Source organism: Hibiscus syriacus, unplaced genomic scaffold (genome assembly GCF_006381635.1).
Source record: "Hibiscus syriacus cultivar Baekdansim isolate YM2019G1 unplaced genomic scaffold, ASM638163v2 tig00110959_pilon, whole genome shotgun sequence".
NCBI classification, from domain to species: Eukaryota; Viridiplantae; Streptophyta; class Magnoliopsida; order Malvales; family Malvaceae; genus Hibiscus; species Hibiscus syriacus.
Genome location: NW_024062934.1, coordinates 167,002 through 192,124, shown reverse-complemented (window position 1 = coordinate 192,124; position 25,123 = coordinate 167,002). Strand labels below are relative to the sequence as shown.

Sequence of the window (25,123 nt, the reverse complement as noted above, 5' to 3'; positions counted from 1 at the left end):
ATAGTTTCTTTATAATTGATTTAAGATTTTAATATTTTTAAACTAATTTATTTTTTTCATATTTATTTTTTAATGATTATATATATGAAATCATAAAAAAATTATTTAATATTCAAATTCTAACCATAAGAAAAAATATTTAAGATTCAAATTATAAATTTATCTTTTGATTTTTAATTGTGCTCGTGAATTCGGGTACGTTAAATAAATTTTTAATTTAATTTTAAATATGATTTAATATATATAATCATTAATAAATAAATATTAAATAAATAATTTTAGTTTAAAAATATTAAAATCTTAAATTAATTATAAATAATATATTAGCTGCAGGTTAATCTCACCTTGCTTATACAACGATTCCCATTTTGTTTGTTCTGTCTCTTTGCCTCAAGCAACCGTGAGAGGTAAGTAACATTACATAGCTGCATGTGAAGCGTGATTGTTGAACTGTTTGTAAAGAATTAAAATTCGCTTTCATATTTTTTTTAACAATGACATGAACTATCTGTTATGCTTTTTCTTTGGTCATTTGGATCCTCCTTTTCGTAAGGTAATTTGCTGTTTTTGTCTGGTGGTTAGGATTAACATGTTGGTTTTTATATCATTTTCTTCAGTTTAAGGAAGTTTTTGGGGCCATTTCACCAGCAGTGGGTTTATCTGTTGGTTTAGCAGTGGGTCAATCTTCGATTGCTGATGAAATTGCGGAGCTTATAAAGAGACCTAAGCCTGAGGCAGGCATGTGTTATGACCCAGAAGATGTGACACTCGAATTGCAAAGTTCAGTGGATATATTGGTGGCAACCCCAGGCAGGCTTATGGACCATATCAACTCCACAAACGGATTTACACTTGAGCATCTCTGTTACCTTGTAAGTAGTGGACTACTTGTATGCAGTGTAAAATATTATTGGACCATGACTCAATTTCCATTAGTATTTTTAGAATGTTTGTTACTCAACATTGTCCATCGGATTTAATACAAAACATTTTACCGGTGATCTGACTGATACTTGATAGTTTCGCTGCAAGGTTTTGCTAGAGATGAATTTAATGCTGAAATGTATTTAAGGGATTGAGTCTTGATACGTGTTTCGGTTATGCTACAAACACACGAGTCACTTTCTTCACTGGTATAAACCATGCCTTTGATAGCTGTAGAATATATATATATATATATATATATATATATATATATATATATATATATATATATATATATATATATATATATTTTGAACCTGTAAAATTTGTATACAGACGCACATGGACTTTATGGGTTCTACTTAATATCTATTTAACTTCATTAATTTTATGTTTAACTCCTAATTTTTGGAGTCGGATTTATCTGGTAATACAATGGCTTTTGCTTATAAGGGGAAGGAGACTATTTAATCAAACTTTAGTTTTGAGTCAATTGCTTTTGTGGTTAACAAATGCTGATGATTAAATTATTTCAGGTAGTTGATGAAACAGATCGGCTGCTCAGAGAATCATACCAGTCTTGGCTGCCAACTGTACTTCAGTTGACTCAATCTAATGACGAAAGCCTCTTTCCTCTCGCTAATTCGTTTATTTCATCTACCTTTGGTTCCTTAAAAACCATAAGGAAATTGTAAGTTCTCGTTCAGTATCATTTCTTAATAATCTATGATGTCCGCTGTTTAGCAATAAACTCATGTACAAGATGATCTGAACTTAGTTTCATGTTTGTTTATAGATTTTTATCTGTAAGATGCATATCAGACACATCGACATGCATTTATAGACTGCCATACCTATGTATATATACCAGAACTAGCTTTCCTGAAGGGTTAAATGTTTGAAAGATAATTTGATGGGTTTAGGTATGGTTTCTGAAAAACATTTGGTAAAGTTGTGTAAAGTGGTCTTATCCTGCATATCTATATATATATATGTTTGAAACCACCTCCATTGGTGTCTTTGAAACTGTTGAGTGTTGAGATAGTAAATGAGTTCCTTGAAATTATTGAAAGTGTATCATCCTTGAAATAATTATATGCCCAAAATCTCATGATTTTATTACGTATCTGCTGCAGTGGTGTTGAAAGGGGGTTCAAGGGTAAATCTCGCCCTAGGCTTGTGAAGATGGTTTTATCTGCCATCTTAACCCAAGATCCAAGCAAGCTTGCTCAGCTTAATCTCCATCACCCTTTGCTGATGACAACAGGGAAAAGACGTTACCAGCTCCCAGCAAAACTGGAATCATACAAACTTGTATGCTTCAGTAACTCTTCTTGTGAATATATACACTTTGGTCGTTGTGAGTCTATTAATGTTTCAACCTATTGAGCTCAAATATTCACGAATTCCTTCCTTTTTTCATACTTAATTATAATATGGGGTTTAGCTACTTTCAGGAATTATTTTCCTTTGGCTAAAACTCGCTTAAAGTTCTTCATCAGTTTGATGTGAAATTTCAAGTATTAGCTATTTTTGTACAATCCTTTTCCTGCTTTGAATTCTGAAATATTTTGAAACCAAGATGTCTTGTTGAGTTATAAATATATAGCACTTACTTGGATGGAAATTTTCAGATGAATCAATAACTTCAAATACTGGTGCAAATTTTGGAGGTTTCAAGTTTAGTTTCTATTGCAGGTGCTTTCTCTTTCATTATGGCGGTACTAAAGTTCTATGTATTTTTGACAGATATGTGAATCCAACCTGAGGCCACTGTATTTGGTTGCCCTTCTACAGGAATTAGGAGAAATGCATTGTTTTCACCTCATCCACTGAGTCGACTCACCGTCTTTGACATTACTGAACCTTTTTGCTGATATAAGTATAAAAATTAAGGAATATTCAGGCCTTCAGCGTCAGTACTCTCTTAGAAGGTAATGCCTGGATTATTTTCAACCATTTTATTTTGTAATGAGTAATGACAGTCTTTCACTATGTTTTGATGATGTAAATATTCTCTCAATGACTACTAATCAAATTAAACTTTGTGCTGCAGCTAGACATTGAAATCATTTCGAGAAGGAAAGGTGCAAGTACTTGTATATTCTGATGCCATGACTCGTGGAATGGATGTTGAAGGGGTGAGAAATGTCATTAATTATGATATGCCTGCATATATAAAGACCTATATTCATTAAGCTGGTCGGACTGCTAGAGCAGGTCAAGCTGGGCGTTGCTTCACATTGCTACATAAACATGAGGTAAGAGATTGTTTTTCATTGCTTCCAACCGCTGCATTATGTGTCAACGAGCAGGTAGATAAGACACCTCTAGTAGATTTGTTTTGTTAGTTTCTGGGTAAAGTATACAAATGGTCACTAAATTATGCTGAAATGACCTTTTTGGTCACTGTTTCGGAAGTTAAAAAAGGGTCATTACACTTCCCAAATGATTACAAAATGGTCATTAAATTTTATCAAACTCTTAAAGAATGGTCCTTAAACTTATTGAACTGTTATAAAATTATCCTTAAACGTATCGAAATTTATTTCTATTTGATAATGTGCAGTGACCATTTTATAACAACATGATAAGTTGAATGATCAATTTGTAACTTCTGAAACTTCAGTGATCAAAAAGATCAACATTCTTTTAGTGATTATTTGTGTACTTAACTCTGTGTTTTTTTGTCCCTATTCAGTAAGATAAATGTTTGTACAATTTGACACATGTAACAGAGAAGTGAGAATTGATATATTATTTTACTTGTTTCAGGTGAAACGTTTCAAGAAGACGTTGTTGAAAGCAGTCAATGACTCAGTTCCGTCCAGTTCAATAGAGTCACTGCGTAATGCTTATAACTCCGGTAATTTCTTGGCCCTTTTACTTGTCCATGGTTGTAACATCTTTGAAGTTGTCCCACTTGTTGAAGTTGAAAAGTCAAGACAAAACAAATGTTTGGCAGCCACAATTGTTGAAGTTTAGTGGTAGTCGGCGGCTAAATGAAGAAAACATGGGCTGTCTAATTTTGTTGAATTTAGGCTTGGGTTAATCACACATTTAGTCATTGTACTTTAGGGTATTTTCAAATATTAGTCTCTAAGCTTCAACTATAAATACCCTAACCCATTTAGCTTCAAAATCATCCCAAAATCCCAAAATCATTTTTTTCTCCCAATACTAGAGAGCTTTCTTGTGAGTAGTGAGTGTTTTGTAAACACCTGTAAATTTTCTCTCTTAGTAAAAGATCTGCATCAGTCCGGAGACGTAGGCAAAATTGGCTGAACTCCGTTATCAATTTCGGTTATTATTTTTCCGCTTTTATTTCACTTTCTCACTAATCTGGTTATAGGGAAATTACTCGTACTCGTTTATTTCCCAACAACTGGTAATCAGAGCTTTTGGTTGTGAATTTTGTCAATTTTTTGCGAGGTTACTATTTATTACCATTCACGTGAATAGTGAATTTCGTGAATAGTAAAAATTTTGTCGGCGATACGAATTTGTCGACGGAGGTGTTATAATACACGGTGGTTCGCACAAATTGTCAGAAACGATCCAAACGAAGCCAAATTCGAGTGGAAGCGATGGCTGCAGACGAAGGGAATGTGAAAATTGAAAATTTCGATGGTGCGGACTTTGGCTTTTGGAAGATGCAGATTGAAGATTTTCTGTATCAGAAAAATCTATATCAACCTCTCTTAGGAAAACAACCAGAGGGCATGAAGAATGAAGACTGGGCCCTTCTCGACAGACAAACCCTCGGAGTTATCCGACTGACGTTGTCCCGAAATGTTGCTTTCAACATAGCAAAGGAAAAGACCACGGTGTGTCTTATGGCGGCTCTCTCCAGTATGTATGAGAAGCCATCAGCCTCAAACAAAGTTCATTTGATGAGGCGATTATTCAATTTGCGGATGACGGAAGGGGCATCGATGGCACAACACCTAAATGAACTCAACATAATCACAACCCAGTTGAGTTCAGTGGAAATTGAATTTGATGATGAAGTTCGAGCTTTAATTCTCTTATCATCTCTACCAGACAGTTGGAATGCTACTGTTACAGCAGTCAGCAGCTCGTCGGGAAATAACAAATTAAAATTCGACGATGTTCGGGATCTGGTACTGAGCGAAGAAATTTGACGGAGAGAATCAGGTGAAGCATCAACCTCCTCAGCCTTGTACACGGAGTCTAGAGGGAGAACTTCATAAAAAAATTCAAATCGTGGTATATCCAAATCCAGAAGGGGAAAATCAAGAACGGGAAAGAAATATTTTACCTGTTACAATTGTGGCAAGAAGGGTCAATTTAAAAGAGATTGTCGAGCACTGAAGAAAGATACCGACGCACATGAGTCTTTCAATATGACAGAGGAGACAGGTGATGCCATGATTCTAAGCGTCAACAGTCTGATTGAATCATGGATCTTGGATTCAGGGGCATCTTTCCACTCCACCCCATGCCAAGAAATCATGGAGAACTATATCAGTGGTGATTTTGGGAAGATTCATCTAGCTGATGATGAAACCTTGAAGATCATCGGAAAAGGAGACATCCGATTAAAGTTGCCAAACCAGACCACCTGGACGCTGAAAGGAGTGAGACATATTCCTGGCCTAAAAAAAATCTGATTTCTGTAGGACAGCTTGATGAAGAAGGTTATAGTACAACCTTTTTCAGGCTGTGAATGGAAGAATACCAAAGGAGCACTCGTCATTGCTCGTGGTAAGAAGACTGGTACTCTCTATGTAACCTCAAATTTAAAGAATATCATTGCAGTAGCAGATGCTGATGGAAAATCAAACCTATGGCACCAAATGCTTGGCCATATGAGCGAGAAAAGGATGAAGACACTTTTTTCAAAAGGGAAGCTTCCGAATCTAAAGAATATAGATGTCGGACTATGCGAGGATTGCATCTTTGGCAAACAAAAGAAAGTCAACTTTGCAAATATTGGTAAGACACCCAAGGCTGAAAAGTTAGAGTTGGTTCATACTGATGTATGTGGACCATCTCCAGTTCCATCCCTTGCAGGCTCATTATGTTATGTCACATTCATCGATGATTCAACAAGAAAGGTGTGGGTTTATTTTCTGAAGAAGAAATCAAAAGTCTTTGATACCTTCAGAAAATGGAAGGCCATGGTGGAAAATGAGACTGGTTTGAAAGTCAAGTGGTTGAGGTCTGACAATGGAGGAGAGTACAGAAATAGAAGATTTAGAGATTTCTGCGCAAACAATGGGACCAAGATGGAGACAACAGTTCCTATGACACCACAGCAGAATGTCATAGTAGAGCACATGAATAGAACTCTGAATGAATGTGCCAAAAGCATGAGGATACATGTCGGATTACCCAAATTTCTATGGGCTGAAGCTATCAACACTGCAGCTTACCTGATCAACCGTAGGCCCTCAGTTCCTTTGGATGGTGGAATACCAGAGGAAGCTTGGAGCAAGAAAGAAATAAACCTTTCACACTTAAGAGTGTTTGGTTGTATTTCTTATGTATACATAAATTTTACTGAAAGAAGTAAACTTGACGCCAAGTCCAACAAATGTGTCTTTGTTGGTTATGGTGGTGATGAGTTCGGTCACCGATTTTGGGACTACGAAAATAGGAAGATCATCAGAAGCAGAGATGTCATTTTCAATGAGAATGTGATGTACAAAGATAGGTCAACTGTAGAATCAAGCAGCTTCAATACCAAAGCTGAAACAAAGGAATTTACTGAGTTCGAGGAGATTTCTGGAAATGATGTTCAAATCAGTCCTGAAGCAGTTCAAGAAGAACCAGGCACACCGGAACTAAGACGCTCCTCCAGAATTCCTAAACCAACCCAGCGTTATTCGCCTTCTTTGCACTACTTGTTGTTGACTGACAATGGTGAACCAGAGTGTTATGATGAAGCAATGCAGGTGGAGGATTCAGTCAGGTGGGAGTCTTCCATGAAAGATGACAATTGTCGTTTCGGTGTTAAAATAAATTCCTTTTTCTCAATTAATAAATAAGGAAATACGTAGTATAGAGAAATAAGGGTCGAATCCTCAAGGACTTAGAAAATCACAAATTTATGTTTGAATGTTTTTAACCAGGAGAAAAATAGTAAAATGGGGGGTTTGCAATATTAGATTTAAATAGTAAAAACGAGTAAATAAATTAAAACAATTAAAGTAAAAATAGGATGATGAAGATTGTGAATAAATATGGTAAAAATCGCCTCAAGCTTCGCTTTGATTCAATTTCCTTATGATCATCGAATAAGATTTTCTCTTCGGGATTCATGTCGGTTATTTTGTCTACAAGGACTATCCCTGTGACTCTATCTTGTATACCGAACACCCAAGGCAATCTTTGATTCCGGCTTCGATAATTGATTATAATGACATCAATTGTCGTAGATCAATTACCGTTTAAGTTCGTAGCCTCCGACTCGGATTGTTGCTTCTATAACCGTCAATTCCGATCTCAATTCCCTCTTGGCGAAACTATCTCGCCAAGTGTGTTCCCAGGAAGTCGAATTGCTTTCTATAAGCCGAATCTTCCTCCACACATTCAATTGCAACAACCTCTTGACCAAAGTCAATCTTTGATTTTGAAAACTGTTTTGATTTTGAAAAATAAGCACAGAGATTGAGAGAGATATTCCGAAGATATTAAGGAACCGTTTCAATTCTCCCGTTGGAATTGAATTATCGTGACAGCTCTCGGCTTTTGAAAAGTTTAGCTAAGCATGAAAAAAGTCATACTTAGCATTTTGAAAACAAAGCTTGAAAATAAAAGAAAAAAGGGAAAAACTTGAAAAGTAAAAAAAAGAAAACTTTAATAAAACTAGAGAAAAAAGAAGAATGTAATTTGAGTGATGATTTTAGGCTTACCCCAAGTGGGTATTTATAGCCTCTCAAAGCCTAAAGGATAAGCAAAGAAAATAATAAAATAATACAAAAGATAATTGTTTTTAAATTTAAATTCAAACTTAAACTAGTCTCCTAATGCAACTCTACTCGTCAATCTTCCTGAAGGCGTACGGATGAAGTCTTCTAGAAACCGCCGCTGATTGGACCTTCTAGAAACTATCACGTCAGATCGTGTCGTGCCCAGAGTCGTGCCCATGTGTCCAGTTGTGACCAAATAATAAAAAAAATGCAGAATTCGCCCGTTTTGTCACAAATTCTGGAAAGTAAGGACCTGCACAAAAATAGGCATTACACAACCAAATCAACAGCAATAACTCCACAAAATCGAAGAAAAAACGAGTCAAGATTAACTATTCTGAACACTCATCAAATTCCCCCTCACTTATCTCATGCTTGTCCTCAAGTATGATTAACCAAATCAGTCAAAAACTTCATTAAACGTTCTTTTGTCAAGTTTCACATTCAAGGAAGCAAGGTAGAGACCACAATAACTATTTAAGTCAAGAAATCAATCAATTGAACATCACCAATTGGAGTAAGTCAAGTGCAATTGTAATATCCATTCATTCATTAATCTCAATGCTCATAACTCAACACCTTACCGGGATTCACTCAAATCACTCGATGTGTTTGGAGTAAAGAAACTCTCAATGTCAGAATTGACATGGTATTACCATAAGCCTGCAAGTAAATCAAATCTCCACTACTAATAAGAACAAAATGAATAAATCAAAGGGTCTTTTATTGGTTGTAACGGGGCTTAGGTAAAGGTGGGGAAAAGGCTAAAAATATGACTAAAAATTCAAGGCAAGGAACTAACAAATAATAATCTCAACTCCATCAAAACATTAAGCACAACAAGATAAAAAGACGACATCAAACAACAAATTTCTTGTCGAAATGCATTTTTTCTTTTTCACAATTTTATTGTTTTGTTTTCCATTTTCTTCTTTCATGTCTTTTTTTTCTCTCTTTTTCTTTCGAACAGCTTTTTTTTTCGAACTGTTGTTTTTCTTCTTCTTTCTTTCATTCAACATTTTTTTCGATGGAGAATACAACCGTAAAATTATTCACTTGCCCTGAAAAAGGTAGAAAAGATGCATAAAATAAAAAGGCTCGGGTTTATGAATATGGTGAAAACAAAGAAACGGAAATAGGCTCAAAAGTAGTTAGCTAAGTGGAAAATGCATAGGTAGGCTTTTTAGTGGGGAAACAGAATGGTTAATCCTAAGGTGCCCAAATCATCTTTAAGCATCATGTTCATGTGTAATCTCGATAGTATTTAACATGCATGTTCTAGAATACCAATACCAAATTCAACACACTCAATCCAACAAAATGAGAGCGAAAATAATATGCTCGTTAAGGCTCAAATCTCACCAAATTGTTTCATGCATTGAGCTAATCACATTTCAACCAACAAAGTCATGGAATATCACAAAAACACCAACTTATCACAATTCATGTTATTCGCTATCAAGAACATCCTAACTTAAATAATCATGTGTTCCCAAACAAGCATAGCATTCCAAAAATTTTCAACAAGACAAAGACAATCAATGAAATTTTCGACAAATCCAACCAACACATACTAGCATCGAAACATAAAGATAATCAAAGGGAAATTCAATCCTAAACTCTACTCCCCCTCACTTAAAACGTTTTGCCTCAAAATGAAAATTAAAGTGCAAGAGAAACAATTAGAGTACTCCCCGGATTTCATGTCGATTTTACGTGCGCATCGTCGTGGAGTAGAGAGGAGCGGGTGGCGTGGAAACTCATTAGCAAAGGCGTAGGGGTTCAGTGATGTCATCAGCGGTGAAGAGAAGAAGGGGCGACGATTTTGCGTTTGTTTGGGGATGGCTATCGAGTTGATGGGTTTAAGTTTGGTTTCTGCCGTGGGGTATCTGAATTGGAAGTAAATGGGATTTTTGTTTTTTATGTGGATAAAGGGGAGTTTAAAAATTATAAGGTGATAGGGATAGGGATAGTGGGGTCCATGGTAAAAGGAAATTGAAAGAGAAGAGAGAATTGGGGAAAGGTGGGCGGCAGGAAGATAACAAAAAGGGGAAATAATTTTTCATATGGGTTTAACTAACATGCGCTGACCTTCAAAAGGTTGTGCTAACGTGCGCCGTTTAATGAAACGGAGCACACGGGTCTTTCCTTGTTCCATTGTTATGCGTTTTTTTACCATTGCTCCTGGGGTTCCGAAATTAGTATTATTCGACTGAAATTTCTGCAATTCTTCGTCATTTAAGTTTGAATAAAATTATTCGGTTCCTGCAAAAATAAAAATAAAAATTAAATTAAATTAAACATGCTTGAATGAATAAAGATAAAATGAAACAAAAAGTAAAGATAAAAATAAAAATATAACAGAATTGAAAACAATGGATTGCCTCCCATGAAGAGCTTTTGTTTAACGTCGTTAGCTCAACAACCTGATTCAGACTACAGGTTTCGTGACAGACACTTCCACTTCATTCGCTTTTTTCAACTAAGAAATTCTTTATAAGAAATTCGAAAATTCTCATAAAGATTTCTTCGGATTTTTCCCAAATTAAAATTCTTGTCGAAAAGAATGTCTGTCAAAACATCTTTTTTACCAAAAAATGATTTCTTTAAATAATTCCTCAATGGTTTCGACATAATTTTTGGTGCATGCAAAAGGGAAAGTGAATCTTTAGTGTTTAAAGGAGTTAAGATCAAATTTGAATCAACAAATGAAATATTTTTCAACTCCCTTATGTCGTCTTTTTTATCATTCGATTCCTTGCATAAATAATCAACAAAGTTAGATTCATTATCAACAGGTTTAATTATGCCAACAAAATTAATATTATGCACGTTATCCGGATATCTCATTGCTTTATAAACATCAAACTTTATGATCTCATCGTCGAATTCTATAGTAAGAATACCGCTTTGAACGTCAATTTTTGCATTTGCCGTGCTTAGAAATGGACGGTCGAGGAGGATTTCAGAACTAATGTTGCTACGATCATTTTCCATATCAATCACATAAAAATCAGCAGGAAAAATTAAGTTTTCTACCTCTACTAGAACATTTTCTATGAGTCCTTCAGGATAAATAATTGATTTGTCGGCTAGCTGAAGTGTAACTCTCGTCTCCTTCAAAGGCTTGGTGGAAATTAAATTATAGACGGAGAAAAGCATTACATTGATAGAGGCACCTAGATCGCACATAGCTCGCTTGATTTTAATCTCACTAATTTTACAAGGTATTGAAAACATACATTGGTCTTTATACTTCGGTAGAAGCGGTCGTTGGAAAACTGCTGAGAAATTCGCACCTAAATCCACTTTCTCGACCCCGGTAAGTTTTCTTTTAGTCGTACAGAGATCCTTCAAAAATCGACAATACCTTGGAACTTTCTGGATAACCTCAAGGAGAGGTATGTTAACTTCCACCTTCCGAAGTACGTCTAATATTTCATTTTCCTCAGTTTTTTATCCTTTTTGACTAACCTCGATAGAAAAGGTAGTGGCACGTCATAAGGAGACAGCGTCGGATTGTCTATTTGTTCTTCATCATTCTCTTTTTGGATCCTGTGTCAGCAGTCTTCTTCTCTTTTTGGACTGCTTGGTTTGATGGAATAGGTGGCGCCACTATTGTACCACTCCGAAAAGTGATGACACTGACGTTCTCCCTCGGGTTTACTTCAATTTGAGACGGAAGCTTACCTTGTGATTCCATGTGACTTACGGTTTGAACCAGTTGGCTCATTTGCTTGTCTAACTCTTGTAAGTGGGCTTCGGTGCGATTCTGAAACTTTTCATGCGAAAGCGCTAACCTCTCGATAATTGATTCTAGTGATGTCTTCTGCGGCTATTGTTGTGGTGGAGGTGGTCTCGATTGATAGCTTTAATTTGGTCTTGGGTTCTGAGCATAGCTGAAATTCAGATGATCCCTCCATCCTGGGTTGTATGTATTGCTGTAGGGATTATAAGCTCTTTGGGGAGGTCCCGGGAAATTTCGACTGCATTGACTTGAGCTGTTGCGTCATTTTGAATCAGTGGACAATCGTCTGTCGGATGATCAGGCAATGCACATATTACACATACTCGGTTTTGCCCTATCTTTCCTGAAACAAGAGAGTTTACGACTTCAGTTAGCTTATCGATTTTATTTTCTAAGGAAGATAAACTTATCTCATGAGCCCTTCGAGAAGGTTCATTATTTATGCAAAATTGTTGGGAATTTGCAGTCATCGTCGATATTAAGTCTCTAGCCTCAGTAGAAGTTATATTCACCAAGGCTCCACTACTGGTTGCATCGATCATTTTCATTTCCAGGGAGATAATCCTTCATAAAAGTATTGAAGGAGTGTTTGTTCAGTTAACCCATGTTGTGGGTAACTAGAACATAACTTCTTAAACCGCTCCCAGTAGTTGTAGAGTGACTCTCCATCAAGCAGCTTGATTCCAAGTGTTCTCCTTTGTAATTCACTTACTTTTGCCGCAGTGAAAAACCTGTCAAGAAAAAGACAAGTCATTTGAGCCCATGTAGTAACAGAATTAGGAGGAAGATAAATAACCAATGAAAAAGGAAAAGCTCTAAGTTTTATTTGGTCATCGGTTACTCCCTGTGGCGTCATGCTGGAGCAAACCATGTGGAATTCCTTGAGATGTTTGTGTGGATCCTTGTTTGGCAATCCACAGAATGTAGGGAGGAGATGAATAAGGCCAGTTTTAAACAGGTATGGAGTTTCGCCTTGGGAAAAATCAATGCTTAAAGACACTTGTTCAAGAGGTGCCGCGGCTAACTCCCGAATAGTAAGTTCGGCCATCGGATTTGTATTACCTGAATTTGATTATTCTTCTAGATTTGATTGTTGTCTCCTTCTTTCCCGAAGTGTCTGTGCGTGGAGTCTCCTAGCTTTAGCTTCGATCTCCGGGTCGTACTCCACTAATGTGCCCGGATTAGTCCTGGTCATAAATCAAAAGCAAACAAAAATTAGTAACTTTGGCGAAGTCCTCGACAACGGCGCCAATTTGACAACTGTCGTTTCGGTGTCAAAATAAATTCATTTTTCTCAATTAATAAATAAGAAAATACGTAGTATAGAGAAATAAGGGTCGAATCCTCAGGGACTTGGAAAATCACAAATTTATGTTTGAATGGTTTTTAAACAGGCGAAAAATAGTAAAATGGGGGGGTTTGAAATATTAGATTTAAATAGTAAAAACGAGTAAATAAATTAAAGAAATTAAAGTAAAAATAGGATGATGAAGATTGTGAATAAATATGGTAAAAATCGCCTCAAGCTTCGCTTTGATTCAATTTCCTTATGATCATCGAATAAGATTTTCTCTTCGGGATTCACGTCGGTTACTTTGTCTACAAGGACTATCCTCGTGACTCTATCTTGTATACCGAACACCCAAGACAATCTTTGATTCTGGCTTCGATAATTGATTCTAACGACATCAATTGTCGTAGATCAATTACTGTTTAAGTTCGTAGCCTCCGACTCGGATTGTTGCTTCTATAACCGTCAATTCCGATCTCAATTCCCTCTTGACAAAACTATCTCGCCAAGTGTGTTCCCAGGAAGTTGAATTGCTTTCTATAAGCCGAATCTTCCTCCCACACATTCAATCGCAACAACCTCTTGACCAAAGTCAATCTTTGATTTTGAAAAATAAGCGCAGAGATTGAGAGAAATATTATGAAGATATTAAGGGACTGTTTCAATTCTCCCGTTGGAATTGAATCATCGCGACAGCTCTCGACTTTTGAAAAATTTAGCTAAGCATGACAAAAGTCATACTTAGCATTTTGAAAACAAAGCTTGAAAGTAAAAGAAAAAAGGGAAAAACTTGAAAAGTAAAAAGAGAAAACTTTAATAAAACTAGAGAGAAAAGAAGAATGTAATTTGAGTGATGATTTTAGGCTTACCTCAAGTGGGTATTTATAGCCTCTCAAAGCCTAAAGGATAAGCAAAGAAAATAATAAAATAATAAAAAAGATAATTGTTTTTAAATTTAAATTCAAACTTAAACTACTCTCCTAATGTAACTCTACTCGTCAATCTTCCAGAAGGCGTGCGGATGAAGTCTTCTAGAAACCTCCGCTGACTGGACCTTCTAGAAACTGCCACGTCAGACCGCATCGTGCCCAGAGTCGTGCCCATGTCTCCAGCCGTGACCAAATAATAAGAAAATGCAGAATTCTCCCATTTTTTCACAAATTCTGAAAAGTAAGGACCTGCACGAAAATAGGCATAACACAACCAAATCAACAGTAATAACTCCACAAAATCGAAGAAATAAAGAGTAAAGATTAACTATTCTGAACACTCATCAAAAGATTAGATGGACTCGCTTATGTCAAATCAGACGTGAGAATTAGCTGAATTACCACCAGGCAAGAAAGCGCTCCATAACAAGTAGATTTATAAGATCAAAGAAGAGCACGATGGGAGAAAACGCTACAAAGCAAGATTAGTTGTCAAAGGCTTTCAGCAAAAAGAAGGTATTGACTACAATGAAATTTTCTCTCCAGTCGTGAAACTGTCTACAATCAGACTGGTGTTGAAAATTGTAGCTGCAGAGAATCTACATCTTGAGCAGTTATATATAAAGACATCTTTCCTTCATGGTGATTTGGAGAAAGAAATCTATATGCGGCAGCTAGAAGGCTTCATAGAGGCAGACAAGAAAAACATGGTATGCAGGTTGAAGAAAAGCTTGTATGATTTAAAACAAGCTCCTAGACAGTGGTACAAGAAGTTCGATAGTTTCATGAGTAGCAGTGGTTTTACCAGATGCCAAGCAGATCATTGTTGCTACATCAAGAGGTTCGACAATAGCTTATTATTTTGTTGTTGTATGTTGATGACATGCTCGTTGCAGGCTCAGACATGCAAGAGATTATAAACTTGAAGAAAAAATTATTGAAGCAGTTTGCAATGAAAGATCTGGGCGCTGCAAAGCAGATTATTGGGATGAGGATCAAGAGAGACACAAAGTCGAGGACTTTGATGTTATCACAGGCTGAGTACATCAACAAAGTACTCTCCAGGTTCAACATGCAAGATGCTAAACCAGTAAGTACACCTTTAGGTGTTCATTTTAGACTCGCCAAAGAACAGTCACCAAAGACGGAGGAAGAACGTGCACACATGGAGAAGGTGACGTATGCCTTAGTAATTGGAAGTCTCATGTATGCTATGGTATGTACCAGACCAGATATTGCTCATGCAGTGGGAGCTGTTAGCAGGTACATGAATAATCCGGGCAAGGTACGCTGGGAAGCAGTCAAATGGATCCTCAGATATCTACGGGGTACCACAAACAAAGCACTTTGTTTAAAAGGTAGAGATACGATACTGACAGGCTATGTAGATGCTGACTTAGCTGGAAATGTTGACATCAGAAGAAACACTACATGGTATGTCTATACTCTAGGAGGAACTGCAGTGAGTTGGGTTTCTTAACTACAGAAGATAGTTGCTCTCTCCACAACTGAAGCAGAATATGTCGCTGTTACGGAAGCCAGCAAGGAGATGGTTTGGCTCCAAAGTTTCTTGGAAGAGTTAGGCAAAAAACAAGAAAACAATGTCTTGTATTGCGACAGTCAAAGTGTTATCCACCTAGCAAAGAATCCGTCTTTTCATTCCAGAACGAAGCACATACAATTGCGATATCATTTTATCCGGTCTCTTCTGGAAGATGGGATTTTGAAACTTGAAAAGATCAGTGGAGCTCAAAATCCAGTAGACATGTTAATAAAGACGGTGACTACGGACAAACTAAAGTTGTGTTCAGCTTCAGTTGACATGCTAGAGTAAAAGACCATAAATATTGTTGCATTGATCGAGGTGTGAAGACATATTAAAATCAGTCTTCAAGTGGGAGATTATTGAAGTTGAAAAGTCAAGACAAAACAAATGTTTGGTAGCCATAATTGTTGAAGTTTAGTGGCAGCCGGCGGCTAAATGAAGAAAACATGGGCTGCCTAATTTTGTTGAATTTAGGCTTGGATTAATCACACATTTAGTCATTGTACTTTAGGGTATTTTCAAATATTAGTCCCTAAGCTTCAACTATAAATACCCTAACCCATTTAGCTTCAAAATCATCCAAAAATCTCAAAATCATTTCTTTCTCCCAATACTAGAGAGTTTTCTTGTGAGTAGTGAGTGTTTTGTAAACACCTGTAAATTTTCTCTCTTAGTAAAAGATCTGCAGCAGTCCGAAGACGTAGGCAAAATTGGTTGAACTCCGTTATTAATTTCGGGTATTATTTTTCCGCTTTTATTTCGCTTTCTCACTAATCTGGTTATAGGAAAATTACTCGTACTCGTTTATTTCTCAACACCACTGATTTACATGCCTCTTCTTTTAAATGCTTTGACATATTTATCCTCATTTTCTCTTTGGTTCGGGAAGCTGGGTGGGAAGATTGTGGGGATATTTAGGACCACCTTTTTGGAGGTTAAGTAGGGTTTAATGGTTCACTTATTATGCACGTTAGAGAATTAGAAAGAGGGTTCTTCTCAAGTGTTACCAGAAACTGAAAGAGACGGTTGAATCAGAAGCATCTCGTAAGAGAAAAACTGGCTCCAAGTTTTCAAAATTAAGCAAGAGAAAAACAGACCATCAGAAGCGGTGATGGAGATGAAGACAAAATGTCATGTTCTCATAATCGGGCATCTTGATGACCACTCGGCACTAACTACATTTTTAAATCTCCTAGTTTGGCATCCGACGTGTGACCTCTTCATACCCTAGGTGCTGGAAACCAGAAATATTACATACAGATCCGGATTTTGGTGCAGATGAACGGAATATCTTGAGAGCTCATTTATGTTACGAGTACTAAAAAAGTTGGGTCATGTTGTTACAGTTATATGGAATATCATTATACCCAATTGTATTCAAGCTTTTTTCATATATATTATTATTTTTGAGTATTAGATAATAATTTTTTATTTTATTATTTTTGAGTTAATAATTATTTGTGGGAATCAATGGATTGTAATTACTATTAACAATTCACTTCATCTGATTTGAGTGGAGAGTTACAATCGGTAATTGATGTTCGATCTGGCGATTATATAAAGAAATTGGTGATAGGGAAAAGAGAGTCCAAAACTCTAGGTTTTTTTTATTCTTGTGGGAACTTATATACAGATCTCTTGTATGGATGTAGATCTACTTTTCTTACCAATCTACAATAATATTTCATATTTATTGTCTTCCATCAAAATTCAATACCTTTCCATCTACAATTAACAATGTTTATATTCTTTTGGTAATGAACATTAATCCATACGAAATTAAAAGTACAATTTTTTTTTAAGAATTCCATTATCGTCAAACAACAATGTTTAATTCAGACCTTTCTTCAAATATTTTGATTGCTAACCCAGGTGCAGTAATTCTTTGGTTTGAATAGGCAAGAAATTTGTCCGACCGACATTGTCAAATCAATATACTGTCAACTTCGGATAAACCAGTTCTGCCCTTCTTTGGCTATCTCCACAGGGAAAGGGAAGCAATTTTGGAGCTTTTGATCAATGGAGAAAAAAATCAACTGACAGATGGCACAAAACTGGTTGGTGCCGGTTGAGCTCAGGAAGCGAAAATTTGGAAGAAATCAATCTCAACAAAATACATATCTGCAAAAATCATCTCATTTTCCATTCAAACTTTGACACATAAAGGATAAAACGATCCCCATCCTTGTATTGCTAGCATGTAATATCATGATACTTTTTGCAAATTAATATCAACCGTGAGTGGCGGCACTAGGAGTTAAAATTTTTCATTAAGAACCATCTACTATGATCAATCTCTCAATTTTATGCCGAACGATGTTAGTATAAATCTTACCTTGTGGCTTCACTTTGTGCTCATCTGAAACCAGTGTGTTTCATATAGTAACATACCTGTTCCTTCTTGGGGTTTTCATGTTTTAGCCTTTTCCCTTCTTCTTGAGGTCGTTAGACATGGCGAATTCGCGTATTCCAAGGTTCATTGTGGAGGTTGCTCCACCACAGTTTGTAACCGTGATGAGACATAGAACAAGAAAGATGGACACTATAAGTGAAGAGGATAGAGATGGTACTAGTAGGAGCTACAATGATTCAGTACTTTCTGCTACTTCCAAGAGCTCAGCAGCAACTAATTCAGTCCCTGTGGGTGCAATGGCTGCTGCTGCTGGTTCTTCGCCTCCTGCCACTATTGTGACCGCCAATTCCAAGTATTTTTTTGTCAAGTTTTTATAATTAGAATGATTCGCTTTTGATGAACTGACGATGTAAGTACTTGGTAGTATAACCAATGTTATGATCCTGACAAGCTGGGTATGATTGTTTGCATCGATGAGTTGGAGAATTTTCATATGAATAAAAACATTGGTTGATAATCAGAATCAATGCTTTGTCATTTTATTATCTTATACTCACAAATTTTAGAAGGACCCAGCAAGGCAAAAACCCTAGCCAAGGTGTCAAACAACTCTTGTCAACACGTACCACTACCGTTTCGTTGATAGTGTTGTTCAAGTCTTGATGTTGTTCACTCCATGAATTTCAATAAGCAAGAGCCATTAATATACAATAGGCTGTTCGGAATGCATAAGTTTAATGATTTGTTTGGAAGGACACATATTAGTAAAGAGTTGGTACTAAACTATTTATCCATTAACATATTTTTTTTCACATTTAAATTTTTGACAATTATTTTGTGTAGTTTTAGTGATTTTTTCCTTATTTAATAAAAAAGAAATGTCACGCATTAATATCCTTCGATTGCACCACTTATCAAATAAGGAAAATAAATAAAATATTTGCAAATGGCATGTCACATTAATCCATACTCAACAATGAAATCTAGTTAACAGTTTACCAGATTTTTATTCCAACTCATTCAGTTGCTCTAGTTTTAGCACCAATTCTATTTTCGGTCAACCTGAAAGTTTACAACTGTCCCAATACATTTGAAGACATACGTTACCTGGCTTTCGCACTAATCATAGATTAATCCAACGTTGTTTGTTTCCAGTTTCGATTAACTCTTAATCTGAGCTTTATATAACACCAAGCTTTTCACAAATGATTCTCCCCAGGAATTCTCAAGCTTCCTAATCACCATCATATCCTTCCTAAAGCTTTTTGTTGTATTGCAGGAAATGGGGAAGGGCATCAGATTCACACAAACATGGGGTGAGGTGGCACCTCCCCTTCTGATATCTCACCATAGATCCTCAAGTTTTCCGCAATTGGAGACGATCATTGAAGAGGAATGCATCGACATACGACTGCCGAGGAGGGTCTACGTTCTTCTTCCTATATTGCTTTTTTGTCCATGTATGTTTTGTTGTATAATTCATAGTTTGACAGTGCAACTTCAGGGGGGGAGGAACTCGAAAAAAACTACCTTGTTGTATTGATATGTTCTTTTGTTATTATTTGGTTCGGAAACCAATTTTCATGGAATCGAATTATAAAACTTCTCTTCATGTTATTTATTCGATCATAAATGGACAATTTCATTTGGAGAATGAATCGAATCACTTGCGAAAAATCATTTAGTTTCAGTTGTATGACAAATGCACTTTGATACTGGCGGTTGAAATTCAGAAACAAAACACGGAGATATTTCTTTTATAGAAATTCAAAGCCAACATCTACAAAGTCAAAATTTGATCATATAATAAACGTGGTTCACAAATCGTTATGTGTTTTAGTTGCTCTGTTACCTTTTAATACATGAGATATCAAAATCTGCACCTACAGCAAAACTACTGGTTGTAAACTTATGCTTATATTTCTCCAAATAGAGCTTTTGGTGATAATGTGTGTGGGGTAAGGCAAAACCAAAAGCCAAACATGTTCAGGTTCGTTACAAGCCAGGATGTTGATAATGTGTTACCTATGTCTTAACAATTGACGCCCACATCCTTTGTACCAGGTTGTTCAGCCTAATAGGAGAAATTCTTGTTCCTTCATTCAGTTTTTCAGCTGCCGCTCCCATTTCATGGACAAATTTTAGAGACTCGGATAGTCGGTTGAGTAGATTCATCAGGGCAATCACTTCGTTTCGTTGCAACTCCAACTATGAGTCAATAAACTGAGCTTTAGTCCAAATCAAACATAAACTAGTTGCTAATGGCAACCTAGGTATCTCCACAATTAAAAAATCACAAGCAACAAAAGAATAATTACTATCAACTGCAACAGAAAATGAAGCTACTTTAAAAGTTTTTAGCTCTTCTTCCCACATATTATTATATATGACACCATTTTGTAGGTCGGAATTCATAGAGCTTCAATAGCTTTCAAAGTTCTTAAACTAAAATTCTAGTAAATAGAGTTGGAAAAGGATCCTTGATTTTAACAGATACAGTTCCGAGTGTTTAAAAATACACTAGAAAGGAATTAAAACTCAAAATGGAAAGTCAAATGTAGGAAATACTTACCCTCTGATGCAAGTGCTCTTCACCATTAACAGAGAATAGTATCTTCAACGCAGTTCCAAGGCCAAGAACCTGAAGCTTTCCCCAAAGTCGACATTTCTCACACCCTACACAGTCCATCAACGCACTGCAAGACCAATTCAATTGTCATATCATTTTAATACTTGATTAAACCAGTGGCACAGATATCAAAAGTCAGAGATCAAAGAGAAAATGGAAACAATCAATTAAAGTTCCTCTGCAAGTGAGGGCTACTAAGAACCTAAAGAGATTCAAAATTGCAATTTCAGATTTCATTTCCTCTTGCGAATGTTAAGTTCAAATGATTTTAGACATGTCTTAATATGCCAAAACAAGTATGATATTAAGTAAATATAGTTCCTCATTTTATATGTTCAAAAGCATAATGTAGAAATAAGAAATTGCCGCTTTTTAAATGTATCACCAACTAGGAAATTAGAGAAACCTGATATTTTTGAACTGAGCTTGTATTTTCTGTTTCAGCTCAGGTCCTCTTTGTCCTTTCCATAGTCTAGCTTCATCAAAAGGAAGTGGGCATGCAGCTTGCAATTTTGGGTTATAAAGTAGCTGTCTCGTTAGGGACTGAGTTTTCAGGTCCTCGGTTGGATTACTGGTATTGTATTCAGCTTGTTCCAAGTAATCAGCTGCCTGTGACAAATCAAGCAAGCTCTAGTGAAGTAGCTGACTCCAAAATAAATAAATACTTGAAAAGTAAACATAGATTTATCACGTATTTGTACTCATGCTACTCACCTTTGTCACAGCTCGGAGAACAAAGAGGAATGTGAAGTACAAGTTTTGCACACGATTTGGATATCTTAAAACTCGGTTATACAGTAAGTCAAGATTATGGCCCCACTGAAATAAGGAAATAACAAAATGTTATATATATAGAACTATCCTGCACCTATAAATAAAAATACACAAAATTAATAATATATACCAAGTTTGTGGCTTCATCAAGTAGATAATCAGAAGCTATATGGATTGAAATAGATGAGTGAAGACCAGAAATCAATTTGTACAGTATTTTTTCTTCTTGGCATAATTCTTCAGCTGGATCTGCATAGGAGAGTAAAAATGAGAAAAAAATTGCAAAGAAAAAAAGATTTTGTTTGTGAAAGAAAAAAAGACTCGATAGTTATCTTCCAATAAGGACAATTGAAATGAAGGGACCTGCTAGAACAAAACTCATGCCAATCAATCACTTCTCCAGTAATCCATTAAAGTTATGTTGATTGGAGGTTCATCACCAGACATTATAAATCCAATACACAAATACTTTGTTTGCATGTTTGTTTGTGGGTGAGAAAGAGAAATATGGTAACTTTGGACATTATATGGTTACACAACACGAATGCAACATGAAAAAGTTAACTAAAACACGGCGTAACATGAATATGAGCACGAATGTAGCAAAATCTGGTTTCAAATATATAATACCTTAAACACAATTATAATGCATGAACATACACAAACATGACATGAATATATAAATTGTCATATATATTGAATAGTAAGGATGTAAGTCAAAAACCAGAAACACCAGTATTATTAGGCGAACCTAATTTCAAATATTGTAACACTAATAGACTATGTATCAGGTTCTGATCAGGAGAAAAAACTCACTGCAAGCTCCTTAAGCTAAAAGGGTCTAGTGAACAAGTCATAAGGAGGAATCCAGTAAACAATTAATAAAAGAATATTTTTTATTAGTTATTTCTCAAAATTCAAAAATTTAAGGGGTAAGGGCCTAATGCCTCTATATGTACAAAAAGTGCCTAGGCAAATCCTTCATGCAAACACACGTAAAGTAAAAAAAATAAGTGAGAACTCACATTTGGGACAGTTCTCAGAGTAGACAGCATCCCATATCCTTCTAGCCGATGGACCAGTATAGCCAGTGTAGCGCTCTGGGTTCAGTTGAAGGTTCACATATGTCATCTCAGCTGCAAAATCAAATTGTTCAATGATTGACTATCAATTTTTTGGAACACATTAAAACACCACCATTCTCACTGCAAGTCTTTTTGTAACAAGCATTGCCAAGAGAGCAGCACTGAATCTTAACTTAATGCAAAACATCAATTTAGCTATCAATCCCAAAGACACATGCAGTGAGCTTGAGAGCATTCAATACAAAAAAATAGGCAAAAGAAACTGAAAATGTCAGAGCTGTTGAGAAAAAAAAAATCAGACTCACAATTATCAGTCTCATCATCATATGTCCAGGGGTTATCTGTTTCTGTCCAACCTCTAAAAGCTTTTCTATCTAGTGTGCGGTCAACAGTGGCCTCTGGTTTTCCTTCTTGGCACTTAAGGTCATCTGATGGAAGGCCATGATGGTAGGGCTTCTTAAATGATTCAGGGAATTCACTTTCTGGACATTCACAAACACTACAATCCCGCAATCGGCACATACCATCATCAAGCCAAAATGGACAGTTACACCACAATTTAACCTGCTCAAGGTAACAGAAAAAGAAAAGTAGGCTTCAATGAATCTCAAGAAAGGGACCTATCCTATAGCATCAATTTCAAATACACCATATAAACAAACGTTAATTTAACTTCTGAATGACTTAAACTGGTGTGCGTTTTTCATTTTATAAACATGTTTGACTTCAAAACTTGCATAAATCTTATAATCACTTCCTTTTAACTCCAAAACTACCGCAAGTATGTGCATTGTACTGAAAATAATATCAGACAAAATACTATAATTACTGAACAGAAGGTTATGGCTGCTAAACTGGCTATTTTCCATACCTTTTATCTGATGGTTCCCTAAATTAACTGTAATAGATAACCATTTATAATGGATGGCTTTCAGGTCTCCGCATCAACATTGCGAAAAATTAATTCTAAAGTATATAATATACTAAAATATTCGATTATTCACATAATATTTCCATAATGCAATGGGCATTAAGCTAACCTTGAAGTAGCGGAAAAATGGGGTTTTAACAAGTTCTTGTAGTAATGGATGTAATACTTCCTCATTAAGATGGTCAACTGTCTCGTAATCACAACAACAATCCTCTACGATCCCGCTATACCTGTGTTCCTGCACAAATTGAAGAAAAGAGTCATTGTCATACAAACAAAATGTCAACTATTTCATCATCACCCTAAAACAGAAAAGAGGGATTCAAGAGAAGCAACATTTTCAAGGAATTCATGTACAACAAAGTAAACATAAATGCGAAACAGGGCACTTTAATTTTTACCAATTGAACATAGAGAAAACAAATAGAGAATCTCAATTACAATTCAAGATTGCACTAATTTCTTAGTACTCAACAAAACGAGACAAACCGCACCCGTTCCCAATTAATTCACCAAAACGTTATTGAGAAGAAGAAGAAAGAAATTACAAACCAAAGGATTAGATCACGAGAATACAGAAATTGATCGTTGAATTTGCGCCAATTTTGATAAAAACCAAAGTAAAAAAACAAAAAAGAAAAAGAAAAGAAAATACATTTCATTCCAACCATGTCTTTCCATTTTAGCAAATGAAGAAGAGTACAAGAGAGAGGAAGTGAAACCTGTGGACAATGACAAGAAGACTTGCTAAAAATGTGTCCAATTTTAAAAGAGATCATCGGTGTACTTCTTGAAGCCAAAGCAATAGCAATGAGAACTGTAGTGAAAGCTCCGATCACCCATCCCCACTTCATTTTCTCCCCCTTTTTACTCTTCTTGACTTCTGATTCCACCATCTACCACCTTTTCCACAGAGTAAAAAGAGACCCAGAATCCCAGACTACCTAAACTCGGAAACCCCTTGTTTTGTGTGCTGCAATTGAAAAGAAAACAAGAAAAAGATGGTAACAATACTAATTACCAGGAATATAATCGTAAATGGAGGCTATAAAAATTTAGTGTTTTTCTGATTGTGTTATTACTAGGTAGATTTTGGGGTTAGAAATAGAAAATCTCGGATTCCAAAGGGGATCTACTAGTAGAGAGACGCGATCTAAATAATCTGAGCGCTTTGCTCTGTGCATTTATTTCTCAGTTCCTCCGCGTCAGTTTCAAACCATGGGAACACAGAGAAGATATATGGTGTGCGAGGGTGCACCTAATTTTTTTATTAAATTAAAACATCTAATTGATTTAAATATCTAATATTTTTTTTGGTAAACTAAGAAATAACTCAAGCTAAAGCTTCTATAATCTTTCTTCCCATTGGAGCATCCCTCGCACCTCTTTTGATGGCGTTACGACTTCTAATTTTGACTCTGGTTAGATGTGACATTCGGTCAGCAATCTGGTTCACTTCACGATGGATGTATTCAATTTTGACCTTCTAAACCCTCTGTAGCAGACTTCATATGTGATGATGAAGTACAGTAGGTCTGTCCTCCTTGTTCCTTTGCAGCATTTTCTTTACCTCCAAATTATCCGTTTCAAGAATCACTTTACGAGCTCCCACATTCCAAGCTTGTCTTAAGCCTTTATATACTCCCCAAAGTTATGCCTCAACCAATTTAGAGAACCCAAGTATACAACGACCTTCTTCGTTACGAAGTACACCCCTGCATAATGCATTACCATTGGACGAATTCCTAGCTCTATTTGTATTTAGTTTCAGCCAACCTACAGGGGATTTGTACCAGGTGGTTTCCCTACGTGTTACTGATCAGATCTTGGCTGGTTGGTGAGCCTCGAAGTCTTCGTTTGGTGCATGTTTGTCACTAATCTTTTGCTAACTCAGCAAACACAACAAACCTTGGCCATGTCAGCATAGGTGGTGAGGAAGAGTACGTGTGAGAGAAGGCATTCCAAGGCTTTATTG

General features: G+C 36.1%; 1 protein-coding gene and 1 pseudogene across 1 annotated transcript; one reads left to right on the top strand and one right to left on the bottom strand.

Moving 5' to 3' along the window:
- Positions 1-499: 499 nt before the first annotated feature.
- Positions 500-17,448, top strand: LOC120148465 (annotated as a pseudogene).
- A 2,117-nt stretch (positions 17,449-19,565) lies between these two features.
- LOC120148453 (endoplasmic reticulum oxidoreductin-2-like) lies at positions 19,566-24,314 on the bottom strand. The gene is made up of 9 exons (XM_039161568.1): positions 23,871-24,314; positions 23,258-23,386; positions 22,523-22,781; positions 22,158-22,268; positions 21,263-21,381; positions 21,073-21,177; positions 20,765-20,967; positions 20,302-20,425; positions 19,566-19,937 (listed from the first exon to the last, which is right to left on the bottom strand). Exons 1-9 carry the CDS (start codon positions 24,042-24,044, stop codon positions 19,755-19,757), a joined length of 1,407 nt encoding a protein of 468 aa, XP_039017499.1. The 5' UTR covers positions 24,045-24,314; the 3' UTR covers positions 19,566-19,754.
- Positions 24,315-25,123: the final 809 nt, after the last annotated feature.

What these genes read in the sequence shown, in the direction of transcription:
- LOC120148453 (XM_039161568.1), bottom strand. Translation starts at nt 24,044, where the DNA reads ATGGTGGAATCAGAAGTCAAGAAGAGTAAAAAGGGGGAGAAAATGAAG. An exon ending in CTCTGAGAACTGTCCCAAAT is followed by an intron (nt 21,382 to 22,157) that starts GTGAGTTCTCAC and finishes TCTCCTATGCAG; the next exon opens with ATCCAGCTGAAGAATTATGC. An exon ending in TTGATGAAGCCACAAACTTG is followed by an intron (nt 21,178 to 21,262) that starts GTATATATTATT and finishes TCCTTATTTCAG; the next exon opens with TGGGGCCATAATCTTGACTT.